The 13,459-nt window shown below is 43.7% G+C and overlaps 1 protein-coding gene across 2 annotated transcripts in view; it reads left to right on the top strand.

Annotated features, from left to right (window-relative positions):
* sned1 (sushi, nidogen and EGF-like domains 1) overlaps positions 1-13,459 on the top strand; it is a 140,590-nt gene that overhangs the window by 112,494 nt on the left and 14,637 nt on the right. For both annotated transcript variants that reach the window (XM_048542142.2, XM_048542141.2), the window contains 3 exons: positions 322-505; positions 6,618-6,730; positions 9,633-9,911. In XM_048542142.2, the coding sequence (XP_048398099.1) occupies positions 322-505; positions 6,618-6,730; positions 9,633-9,911 (576 nt within the window). The remainder of the gene's footprint in view (positions 1-321; positions 506-6,617; positions 6,731-9,632; positions 9,912-13,459) is intronic.

Raw genomic sequence — 13,459 nt, 5'->3', positions numbered from 1 at the left:
GTCTAGGCCCGAAACGTCAGTTTTCCTGATCCTAAGATGCTGCTTGGCCTGCTGTGTTCATCCAGCTCCACACTTTGTTATCTCTAAACTACCATTCAAACAAGTTTGCAGTTGATTACACTTTAGAAGTTGGGGCCATGGTGATTTCTGAGAGTAACAAAGGGATAGGGAAGTTGGTAAAACCCATGAATGATCTATTTGTAGCCCTTTGGTAGATGTGATCAAATTATCAAATTCAGTTAAACTATTACTGGATTTTCAGCTTTCTATTAAGGAACTAATCATTCCTGTCTGAATGATGATTTCTCTTCTTCCCTCTAGAACCTGGTCCCATTGGAAACCTCTCTGTAGTGAACACTACTGCCTCCAGCATATCCGTCACCTGGTCTTTACACAACCCAAAGCAATCCATTGTCAGCGCTGTCCAGCTCACTCTGAAGTCCCCTGACTCAGCTGAAGAAACAACTGTTTTGCTGGGGTCTAACATCACGCACTACACATATCGGTAATGACTCCCTACCCCATTAGCTCCCACCTTCGTCCTGCTAACCAGGGCAGGAGGCACTACTCACTGACAAAATACTCCCATGTGATATATTTCAACAAATTAACAGGCAGTTACTGCCTAACGGAGATTCGCCTTTATGCATTAGTCCTATCTGAACTAGGCTTGGGACTCTACAATTGTCTCCGCTGTTGCAAATCAGTTGGAGTTGGCAGTGTTTGAATTGTATTGGTGGTGTGGCAATGAGAGGCATGTTAATTACTGATTAATACCCAGTCAGCTTGCCTGCACACTTTGGGTTGGATTCTCCAGGCCTTCTAAAAATGATCTGTGAAGGAGAGGGCTCATAACATGTTGAGGATCAGCAGCAAGTGCAGATATAATGGGCCAAATGGCCTCCACCTGCACTGTGACAATTAGAATATAAGATGTAGGATTAAAAGTAGGCCATTCAACCCATTGAGTCTGCTCTGTCATTCAATGATATCATGGCAGACCCGTTAATCCTCAACTCCACATTCCTACTTCCTTCTCATAATCTGTGATATCCTTACTGATTACAACCCGTCATAGATTCATAACGATGTACAGCATGGAAACAGATGCTTCAGTCCAATTTCCCCATGCCGACTAGATATATTCTAAATTAATCTGGTCCCATTTGCCGGCATTTGGCCTATATCTTGTTAAACCCTTCTTATTCATGTATCCATCCAGATGCTTTTTAAATGTTGTAATTGTACCAGCCTCCACCACTTCCTTTGGCAGCTCATTCCATACATGCACCATCTTCTATCCCCCGAGGTCCCTTTTAAATCTGTCCGCTCTCACCTTAAAGCTATGCCCTCTAGTTTTGGACTCTCCCACCCTTGGCTATTCACTCTATCCATGCCCCTCATGATTTTATAATTTTATAAACCTCTATAAAGGTCACCCCTCAGCCTCCGATGCTCCAGGGAAAATAACCTCAGTCTATTCAGCGTCCAACCCTGGCAACATCCTTGTAAATCATTTCTGAACTTGTCAAATTTCACTTCTCCTTTCCAAAAGCAGAGAGACCAGAATTGAACGTCAAATTGCATCTCAGCTCTGCCTATCTCAGCCTTGAAAATACTTAATGACCTGGCCTCCACAGCCCTCTACAGGAAAGGATTCACAAATCCACTGATATCTGAGAGAAAAGAATTCTTACCTGTTTTAAATGGATTTAAGGTTCTCCCTGAAGGGAAAATAACTTATTTGCATCTATCCTGCCAAGCATCCTAAGTATCATATGAGTCAAAGAGATTGCTTGTCATTTTTCTGGATTCTAATCAGTATAAGCCCAGTCTTTCCTCATAAGAAAACCCCTTTGTACGTGGAATGCATCTAGTGAGCCCTCTCTGTACTGACTCTAATGCCATTACATCTTCCCTTCAGATAAGAAGCCCAATGCTGTTTGCAATGTCCCAGCTATGGTCTAATTAGTGCTTTGCACAATTTCAGAAAGAGTTCCTTATTTTCATACTCTCCATTCCCTTTGAAATAAAGGCTACCATTCCAGTTGGCTTACCTCATGCAAGCTGAATGAGTACGCTGTATTTTAGTGATTTATGCATGAGGGTCCCAAATCTGTCTGTGCTGCAACATTCTGCATTCCTTCTCCAATTGAATACTTTTCAGTTCCTCTGTTACTCCTGCAAAAGAGTACCACCACATCTGTTACCATGTTTATTCCATCTGCTGTGATTTTGCCTCTCACTTATCCTGTCTAAAGCCTTCTGCAGACTCTGTGTCATCCTCTGCATGTGCATTCCGAACTATTATTGTGTCATTCTCAAACGTGATGATGATATATTCATTTCCCTGATCCAAGCCATTAGTATATCTATTTTAAATCATTGTGGCCTCAGCCCTAATCCCCATGGTTCTCGCACAAATTAAGGTTGCCATCTGTAAAATGCTTCCTTTACTCCAACTCTGTCTTCTATTATTTTACCAGTCCTCTGCCCATACTAATATACCATCTTCAACACCATGGGCTCTTATTAAATACCCTAATGTGTAGTACTTTATCAAATGATTTTTGGAATGCAAAAACATTACACCCACTGGTTTCCCTTTATACATCCTGCTTATAACGCATCAAAGAATTTTAATAGGTTTCACTGGGCATGATTTCCCTTTCATAGAGCCATGCTGATTTTTATGCTGTTCTATATTTCTAAATGCTGTGAGAGTATAAAATGTGAGGCTAGATGAACACAGCAGGCCAAGCAGCATCTCAGGAGCACAAAAGCTGATGTTTCGGGCCTAGACCCTTCATCAGAGAGGGGGATGGGGTGAGGGATCTGGAAGAAATAGGGAGAGAGGGGGAGGCGGACCGAAGATGGAGAGTAAAGAAGATAGGTGGAGAGAGTATAGGTGGGGAGGTAGGGAGGGGATAGGTCAGTCCAGGGAAGACGGACAGGCCAAGGAGGTGGGATGAGATTAGTAGGTAGATGTGGGTGCGGCTTGGGGTGGGAGGAAGGGATGGGTGAGAGGAAGAACCGGTTAGGGAGGCAGAGACAGGTTGGACTGGTTTTGGGATGCAGTGAGTGGTGGGGGGGGAAGAGCTGGGCTGGTTGTGTGGTGCAGTGGGAGGAGGGTACGAACTGGGCTGGTTTAGGGATGCAGTTGGGGAAGGGGAGATTTTGAAACTGGTGAAGTCCACATTGATACCATTAGGCTGCAGGGTTCCCAGGCGGAATATGAGTTGCTGTTCCTGCAACCTTCGGGTGGCGTCATTGTGGCACTGCAGGAGGCCCATGATGGACATGTCACCTGCAACCTTCGGGTGGCAACCCTGCAGCCTAATGGCATCAATGTGGACTTCACCAGTTTCAAAATCTCCCCTTCCCCTACTGCATCCCTAAACCAGCCCAGTTCGTCCCCTCCCCCCACTGCACCACACAACCAGCCCAGCTCTTCCCCCCCACTCACTGCATCCCAAAACCAGTCCAACCTGTCTCTGCCTCCCTAACCAGTTCTTCCTCTTACCCATCCCTTCCTCCCACCCCAAGCCGCACCCCCATCTACCTACTAACCTCATCCCACCTCCTTGACCTGTCCGTCTTCCCTGGACTGACCTATCCCCTCCCTACCTCCCCACCTATACTCTCTCCACCTATCTTCTTTACTCTCCATCTTCGGTCCGCCTCCCCCTCTCTCCCTATTTATTCCAGTTCCCTCTCCCCATCCCCCTCTCTGATGAAGGGTCCAGGCCCGAAACGTCAGCTTTTGTGCTCCTGAGATGCTGCTTGGCCTGCTGTGTTCATCCAGCCTCACATTTTATTATCTTGGAATTCTCCAGCATCTGCAGTTCCCATTATCTCTGCTGTGAGAGTACATCCTTTATGTTCAACTGTAACATTTTCCCAATGACAGGTTTTAAGCTAATGGCCAATGGTTACTTATTTGTTGTCTCCTTCCTTTTTCTAAATGAAGCTGTTCCTGTGGGGAATTTTCCAATTCTCAGGGACTCTTCTGTAATCTCAGGATTCCTCATAGTTTATTTCCAGCGCATCCATTATCTCTGCTCTATTATGCCATGAATTCATTTATTTTGTTCCTAATTCTACATCTTTAAGGAAAGATGCATTATCGAGCCATACAGCACAAAACAGACCTTTCCGTCCAACTCGTCTGCGTCGACCAGATGTCCTAATCTGACCTAGTCCCATTTTCCAGCATTTGGCCCATATCTCTTTGCCTTTTTGCCTTTTATTTGCACTGCCTGCCCCCTCCTCAACACTGCCCTCAATATACTGTTATTTCTCTTACATACATGTACTCAGTTCCTTACTAGTCTTGCTATGGATATAATCACCTGGATAGCTGCCCTGCTATACTGCCATTTTATCTTGGTTTGTAGGTTTACATATCCCATCTCTCGAACAGCCTCCCTCCCACCACTGCCCAATGAGTTTAAAGCCTTCTCTCGAGCCTGAGATATTTTGTTCAAGTGACCCATGGCTCATGTCATAATCCCAAGATTATTGGAGATTTTGTTTCTCTAATATACCTCCTAACGTTCAATATTTTTCAGCAGAATACCTGTCCTAGGCCTATCAATATTACTGGTGCCATCCTGGATGGTGAAACCTGGACCTCTTCTCTCCCCCTCCAAGTTTCTCTCCTGTCCTTAACTCTGGCACAGGGCAGGTAACAAAGTGCTTTGGGACTTAAACAAAGGTGCAGACAGCTATATCCATTACCCTAATTATACTGACACCTAATAATACGATGCTTCCATTTCCTCCCCCACTCCCTGTACAATGATGCCATGTCCAATTTACTCATCCTCCCCACAGTCTCTACTGTCATCTCCACAGCTTACTCAAACCTTTTAACCGTCAGGGAATTGCAGGGCCTGAGGTTTCTTGAAGGTTACTCCTTCATTACCCATATCTACCTCACCTGTAGTCATCTGCAGGTTGTGACTACCTACTGGAGCAAAATGTCCAGGTTACTTTCTCCTTCCCTAATGTGGAACAATGTCTTAAGCTCAGACTCCAGTTTTTTTACTCACATCCAAATTTGATAGTGCTACAAATACTTGCTACAAATGTGCACTTGTGGGGCCAAGGCATACATTGCTATTGGCTAAAAGCTGGAAAATGGGTTTAGAATAGTTAGGTAGTTGGCCATCAGGCCTTTATCTGTGCTGTAGTCAGACTGGATCATCTCAGAATCCAGCAACTCCCACATGTGGCAGCAGCAACACATCACCTACCTGCCACCTCTATCATACCGTATTAAATTTATTAATGAATTGCTCTAGTATCCCTTCTCTTTACCCTTTATCATAATTTCTTTATATGAGTATCAATCTTTATATTTGACAAGCTAGTTTTTTAAGAAAAAGAGACAGACAAGAGACTTAAAGCAAACTAAAGATATTATTTTTTCTTTAAGGACTGGAAATACTCACCAATCCTACTGACTAATCAGTTGCTTTGCTTACTCAAAATCAACTGAATGCCCCTGCTCTTCCAACTCTCAATCACTTAAGATGTTCAACCCTAAAACCCTATTTAACTTGCACTCTGAAGTGCAAAGCCATTCCAAGTTGCCTACTTATATGTGCTTCGGATAAAAAAGGGTATATCTGAGGCACTTAATTTGAGTTCAGTTTTATCTTGTCTTTAATTAATCTGTTCTTTTATTGAAATCCTGAGAAAAGAAAGCATTTCTAACTCTGCACATGCACACAGTCAGTGCTCGGTTGAACCAAACTGAATTCTTATGCACCCAACACCAGCAGCCGTCACCTTCCTTGTTGCTTAATCCTGGTGTCACTTTATTAATCAATTAAAAACCTTTTCTAGCTGACACTGACATTTTAATAGTGATTGGTGACCCTGCCTTAAATGGACTGTCTGCCATGAAGATGGGCGTCCAGGGAATGGAACGGTCCTCTTAATCAATTGTCATGTGGTCCAGATAGAACTCCCTAGTGGGAATGGCTGCCAGTGTGATAATGCTTCACCCTCTCCCTCACCCAGCAATGATATTCCTACCGTTCTCCTCCAATTGCCCCAATTTCTGCTCCTTTTTGGCCCCAGCTGCAGTCTCCTTGTTTCGAGGCTCGTATCCTCTCAGCTGCATGTAGCCCCTGCCATGGCCGCTGCCTCCCAATGGAGCTCCTGAGACTGAAAAGCTAACAGCGCAGTAATTGGGATCAGTGGACACAAAAGATGGCTGAGAGCCCCCTCACAAAGTCACTGTCTGGGTTGCCCCTGCTTCCTGGCTGCCATCAAGCCACCACCACACCACATCAACCCCCTCCCCCGCCCCCACGCCCACCACCACCTTCCCACAAAATCCAGCCCATCATATGAGGTTGTAATATGACATTGACAAGACCATAATTGACGAGTACATTCTGGGGTCGAGAGTGCAGACTGATCACTGGACATTGTACCTTGACTGACTCCTGTACCTGTGCACCCATATCCCAAAAGTAGTCAGTACTGTGAAGATTTTGGGATGGATTGGGGTTAGCAAGCTATGCTGCAAGGTATGCTTGATGGCCAGGCCGATGACCTGTAAAGTAACGGATCACTTGTTTTCCCTTCTTGTTCATCCGCAGGGACCTTTCTCCGGGAGTATTTTACACAGTGGAGGCCGTGCCACAGATGAGCCTCGACACTCAGGAAAGCTTTTTGGATGGTCTTGCGGCTCCACCCCTGCCCGTGTGGACACGTAGGTTCTGATCAGCTCTGAAGCATTCTTTAGGGCTTCACACCTCATTGCAACTGAAAGGATCTGAGCTTTGTGCTTGACAGTGGGTTAGGCAGGCAATCATTGCCCCTTGGATTAAATGAACTGATGGTCATTGTGTGTCAGTCCATCGGAGTGTTTTGTTAAGCTCTGATAGCCCCTCATTGGCAGGACATCAGAATTAAGAACGGAGGTGGGCCATTCACCCTCCGAAGTCTGCTCCATTATTCAAGTGACAACTTTCACACTTTTAGTGTTTGCTCTTCATTTTTAGGATTTTGTGCCGTATTTAATTTGCTTCAAAATTTCATTCAGGGATTGTTAATGTTGCTGCCACATTATTGCATAATAATGTAACTACATGCCAGGACAAACTAGTGGGATGCCCTTTGTCTTTTTGTATCAGGAAACCCATAGGCCAAGAGCACCGTCCCTTGTGCATTTATTAACTTTTGGTGAAGAGAGACGTGACACCACCGAGACATGAAACTTCCAAGTGTTGAAGTTCTGAGGATCCTCATACCAGAAACACAGCAGATTAACGTGGAGACACAGCAAGCAATTAGGAAGGCCAATATCATGCTTGTTTTTACTGCATAAAAGTAAAGAGCTACAGCAGTGTGGAAGCACGCCATTTAACCCATCAAGCCCACATCAGCCCTCCAAAGAACATCCCACCCCTGCATTTCCCATGGCTGGTCCACTTAGCCTGCATATGCCTGGACACTGTGCACCATTTAACACAGCCAATCCACTAACCTACATACCTTTGGACTATGGGCAAAGACCAAATCAAACCCACATAGACACAAAGCAAACATGCAAACTCCACACAGACAATCACCCAAGCGTGGAATTAAACCTGGGTCTTTGGCACTGTGAGGCGGCAGCGCTAACCACTGAGCCACCATGCTGCCTTTGTTAGAATTGTGCAAGGCTCTGGGGAAACGACACCAGGAAGACTGGGCACAGTGTTGGTCTCCACATTTAAGGAGGAATAATGTTGTATGAAAAGCAATAGAGCAAAGATTCACTAGATTAATCACTGCTATGAGAGGTTATGCTCTGATGAGGGGTTGAGTAAATGGGATCTATGATATTCCAGAGTTTAGAAGAATGGGAATAAAAACAAAGTTCAGCAGACCTGGCAACATCTGTGAAGAAAAAAATCAAGAGTTAATGTTTCGGGTTCGGTGACCCTTCCTCAGAAGGGCCTGAAACATTAACTCTGATTTTTTTTTTACAGAAGCTGCCAGTCCTGCTGAGCTTTTCCAGCAATTTGTTTTTGTTCCTCATTTACAGCTTCCACAGTTCTTTCAGTTCTTTTTATTTAAAAGAACGGTAGGTGATCTTATTGGGTGGATACTGCAGTGCAGGTTCTTCTGGGTGGATGGTCTAGAACCCAAGGGGACAGTCTTGGGATAAAAAACTATCATTTAAGACTGAGATATAAATGATTGTGCATCTTTGAAACTCTCTGACAAAAATGGTTGTGCATACTTTGTTGCTCAATGTATTTAACGCTGGGATCGACATATTTTTGGTTTCGCATCAAGAGATGTGAAAAGTGGAGTTCTTAATAGATCAGCCATTATTGCATTGAACAGTGGAGCAGTTCTGAGGAAGGGTCCCTGGACCTGAAATGTTAACTCTGATATTTTCCTTCACAGATGCTGCCAGGCCTGCTGAGCTTTTCCAGCAATTTCTGTTCTTGTTCTAATATGGCAATCATTCAGAGCACAACGTGAGCTGAATACGCCAGATGCTGTCTTTGGTTTCCTTACCAAGCTTTTCCAACATCAGCTGATTTGGTAAAATGGAAGGCCGAATGTTCATGAGGCAAACTTTATCAGCAAAACAATAATAACTGTTAATTAGCAACTCCCCATTACTAAGTGAGAATCTCACTGTACCACTTGTGAAAAACATAAAAGATAGTGCGATTTGCTGTTAGCATCAAGATAGCTACCATTGTACTTATCGCCGATTTTGCCCCACATGTTGGACTATGTTCCTTAGAACCTTGCAAGGTTGTCACGTAGTGGAAGGTGGAGAAGGAAAGCAAGGGATAAAGGTCTGCAATCGGGTAGAAGACAGGAGACAAAAGAGTTGGGGTGAATTGAGGGAATGAAATGAACTTTGAAGATTTCTGTGTTCAACAAGGAGTTTCAGACCATAATTCCTGCCCATGTTTTTTGCATGTTTCAGCTTGTTTGTCTTATTTCTGTGTTCAGTTGTGTCAGTGGACACATCTGTTGTCTCTTTACTGGTCCCGCTACTAAATGGTAAAGGTAAAGTGGTAATACTCTGATTGGGCCACAGGACTGCTCTCCAATTAGAGATAAAGGCAACTGATGGCAGTTTAATCTGTGGGTCACTGTGCCAGGCAGGAGGAGTGGTGGAGAAGAAAAGTCCTTCGCAGTAACCTCAGCTGGTCTAGGGATTGAACCCGCACTGTTGGCATCATTCTGCATTGCCAAATAGCTGTCCAGCTAACGAACCCCATCTTACACTGCTGCTGTTTTTGGCTCAGCCCCATCAATTTTTCTGCCATTTAATCCCTCTTTCCTGTAAGCCTGGCACAGACCTTCTTTATGTTTACTTTTCCACCTTCCCCTTATTTCAACAGCTTAGTACCTGTTACACGATGATGAGAGGTCGTGACGTGAAACGTTGACTCTGTTTCTCTCTCCACAGATGCTTCCAAGATGTAAACTCAAGTGCCTGATGATAGTCCTATTATGTCTAGCAATGGAATCTGATTTTCTGGTTCTCAGTGACTGGAATGTAGCTTCCTGTGGGCCACGGTGATTGCAGCAAGGTGGAAAGGACATCTCCGGGAATAAAGTAACTAACAGAAGCTCACTGTGTCTTTCTGTCACAGGGCCACTGCCTCCTCAGAACCTTGTGCTGGCTGGTGTCACAACAACAACAGCAAGGCTACGTTGGAATAGCCCCCTGACTGGCCCAAGTAATGGTTACATTCTCAATAGCACAACCCCCTGTGAAATGAAAAGCCGCTACATTCCCAATGGAAAGTTAACGGCCTACACGCTCCGTGACCTTGCCGCTGGACGAAGGTACAAACTCGCACTAATGGCAGTGCGGGACACAGAGAGGGGAAAGCTATTAAGCGACCCTGCCTATCTGGCCATCAGCACGTGTAAGTAGAAGAAGCCAGAATTCGGAAGCATTCGCTGATTAAGCTGAGGATATGTGTGGAAGGAGACAGACTAGGGAGAGAGAGTAGTCTTTGAGAGAATACAAACAGTGGGAAGAGTGACACAGTTGTAGGTCATGGTGGCTGGTGGAGCTTTAGCTCAATGTATGAATCTGGAATTGAAACTGAATTTTTGTGATGTTGGCCAAAATACTATTAATTGTTGTAAAAATCCATTGGATTCATTGGTATCCCTTGGGAAAGAAGTCTGCCAACCCGACCCAATCTGGCCTAAATGTGACTGAAGAACCACAGCAATGTGACTGACAGTTAACTGCCCTCTGAAATGCCCTACCAAGCCACTCCAATCAAGTGGCAATTACAAGCGGGCAACAAATCTTGGCTTTGATGGCTACACTGACATGTGTAGAAGAAATAATTTACTGGGGTTGGGTGCTATAAAAGTTTTTGTTAAGGTATACACAGTACTCCACTTTTACTGTCTGTCAGATCAAGCTTGATAGAAAGTATGGACCAGATTTTTGTATGCAGCAAGAAGCATTATTTATTATGAATAATAATAGATGCAGATATATATATATATCCCCTTTAACTTCCATTACACACACACATGCACGTGCTTGCACACACACACACAAACACACATACACAAATACACAGACACATGCACAAACAAACTGAGAAAATGTGTTAGTTGCGGAGGTGGAAAAAAACTGCAAACTCAGTTCATGGTCTTTACTTCCCAATTTCAATTATGAGATGATATTTCTTTGATTAGGAAGGCCTTCGCTAGTTATGTATCTTCCTCTGGAAACTTTCACTGGTTTGTAGGAAGTATGCAGTGACTAATTCACTTGGTGAATGTCTCAAATTTGTGAAGTCAATGATCATAGCTCACAGCAACGGGTAGAAGAATGGTATCTGGTTTTCTTCAAATCTCACCTTTTTTTACTGCAGAGAACAGGCAGCTTCTGCTGGGCGAGCTGCACTGTACATTCTTTTGCATATTTCTTTCTCTCTCTCTCTCTCTCTCTGTCTTTGTCTCTCTCTCTCTCTCTGCAACTTGTGCTCTATTCCAACCTGCTCAGATAGCTCTGAATTACTTGTAAACAACTTAGCTCCTGATCATCTGCACATTGCAGGAATCCACAGCCATGAAACCAGAGGTCACAGTGAGGTCAAATCCCTAGCTGTGATATTATGCAACCAACCTGGCAAATCAAAGTTTTTCAAAAATAGCAGTTTTTGGGTCAAAATGCTGAAATTCCCTCTCTTATGGCATGTGGATCTATGTACAGAGTGTGAACTCCAGTAGTTAAGAAAATAGCTCATTATAACCTTCTAAAGGTCAACTAGGTCCAGCAATAAGTGCTAGCCCAACCAGCGATGCTTACATCCCACGCGTGGTTTTTTTTAAGATGTTATTTTTAATTGCAGTCTGCAGTTTTTAAAGACACAAAAATAAAAATAAGGACACAGTCTTTTGACAAGGAAGAGTGGACATAAATAAGGGAGAGCAAAGCTTAGAGAATCCGTACCAACTGGGAAAAGGAAGAGGTCAGGAGAAGATACAGGCAGTTGATGGGACATGGGAACAAGATAACATGCTGCCATTCGAGAGAGAGAACAGTAGAATAAAAATACAAACTGGAGTTCCAAGATACTGCAGAGGGCATGCAACCCAGACCTGGGATGGTAGGGTGCACAATGCAGGAGTGATGAAGAGAAGTGTGAACAGAGAATGACAAGAGAGAAAATATATCAGGGAAGGAGATTGAAGAGACTGAGAGTAACCAAGATGGAAATTGGCAGACAGAAGGGAAGTAGAAAAAAGGCACGAGGACTGAAAAAAGCATACTATGTCGAAACAGAATGAGAGGTGGATAGAAAGGGAAGATTGGAAAAGAGGATGAGTGATACAGAAGCTGTATCATAGGATAAAAAGTGGGAACAAGATGATGTTAACTGCAGTTAACTGCAAGATGGAGAGTGCTACCATCCTTAGAGGTAAGAAGAGTACACCAGTAAAGATACTGCGTGCAGATCAACCTTTCACCAAAGTGTTTTCATTTGTTCTTCAGACTTTTCCTTGTCTTATCAAAACATAGCTGGAGATGCTTTGTTCCTTAATAGCTTAATCACCTCCAACAGTCAGCAGCAGCATTGTGCATTTATATAATACCTTTAAGTTAAAGAAATGACCCATGGTGTTTTTCAAATTAAATGAATATAGGTTTTAAGTCAATGGTTTTGGCCTAAGATGGGAGCCGGATCTTCAAGGTTGAACAGAGAGTCGGGTTTCAGTGTGACTGTGTGGTGGGGAATAAAATGTCAATAGAGCAGGGGTTGAAGACACAGGCTTTGTTCACCCTGATGTTGACCTGGAGGAAATTATGAATCGGAGGTCAAATTGAGTTGCGTTGACAGCTTCATGGCAATGATTTAGCATAGCCCTATTCAGATTCATCTCAAAACAGCAGTATTTCCAACAGTGATTTATACTTCTTATCTCACACTAAAACTCTGAGGTCCACTGAATTTCCATCAACATGATGGATCACATCCTGGCCCTAAAGCATTGTTTGTAGTAGCTTGATGAATTTGGTTTTTTGCCTTTTGGTTTTGCTATGTTTAATTGTACTTACTTTTGTGTTTTACATTAATTTTGCCAATGTTGTTCAATTTTACCATCTCTCTGCCAGGGCAGTGCCTCCCTACTTTGCAATGATCTTTCTGGTTGCATCAACCCTCTTGTCTGGAAAACCACTTCGCATTTCAATGGCACCTTTCCCAACCTCCAAAAGACCCAGAGTGCTTGATCACCAATGAGGTGTTTTTGATGTACAGTCTTAGAGTCATACAGCTAGGAAACAGACCCTTCAGTCTGACTTGTCCATGCTGACCAGACATGCCAATCTGACATAGTCCTATTTGCCAGCATTTGGTCCATATCCCTCTAAACCCTTTCTATTCATGTTCCCATCTAGGTGCCTTTTAAATGTTGTAATTATACCTAGCTTCCTTACTTCCTCTGGCAGCTTCTTCCATACATGCACCACCCTCTGTGTGAGAAAGCTACCCCTCAGGTCCTTTCAAATCTATCCCATCTCTCCTTAAACATATGCCCTCTAGTTTTGGGCTCCCTTACTCAAGGAAAAAGATCTTGACCATTTACCCTATCCATGCCCCACATGATTTTATAAAACTTTATAAGGTCACCCCTCAACTTCTGATGCTCCAGGGGAAAATGCCCCAGCTTATTCAGCCTCTCCCTATAGTTCAAACCCTCCAGTCCCGACAACATCCTTGTGAACCTTTTCTGTATCTTCAAGTTTAAGAGCATTCTTCCTATAGAAGGGTGAACAGATACACTGTATTCTAGATGTGACCTCACCAATGACCGGAACAGCCACAACATGACACCGCAACTCCTACACTCGATGCTCTGACTAACAAAGGCAAGTGTGCCAAATGCTTTATTCGCCATCCTGTCTGCCTGTGATTCCAGTTTCAGGGGGCTATGAACACGT

This window comes from Stegostoma tigrinum, chromosome 14, assembly GCF_030684315.1.
Source record: "Stegostoma tigrinum isolate sSteTig4 chromosome 14, sSteTig4.hap1, whole genome shotgun sequence".
Taxonomy (NCBI): domain Eukaryota; kingdom Metazoa; phylum Chordata; class Chondrichthyes; order Orectolobiformes; family Stegostomatidae; genus Stegostoma; species Stegostoma tigrinum.
The sequence above is the reverse complement of the archived record's forward strand: the minus strand, read 5'-3'. Positions and strand labels throughout refer to the sequence as shown.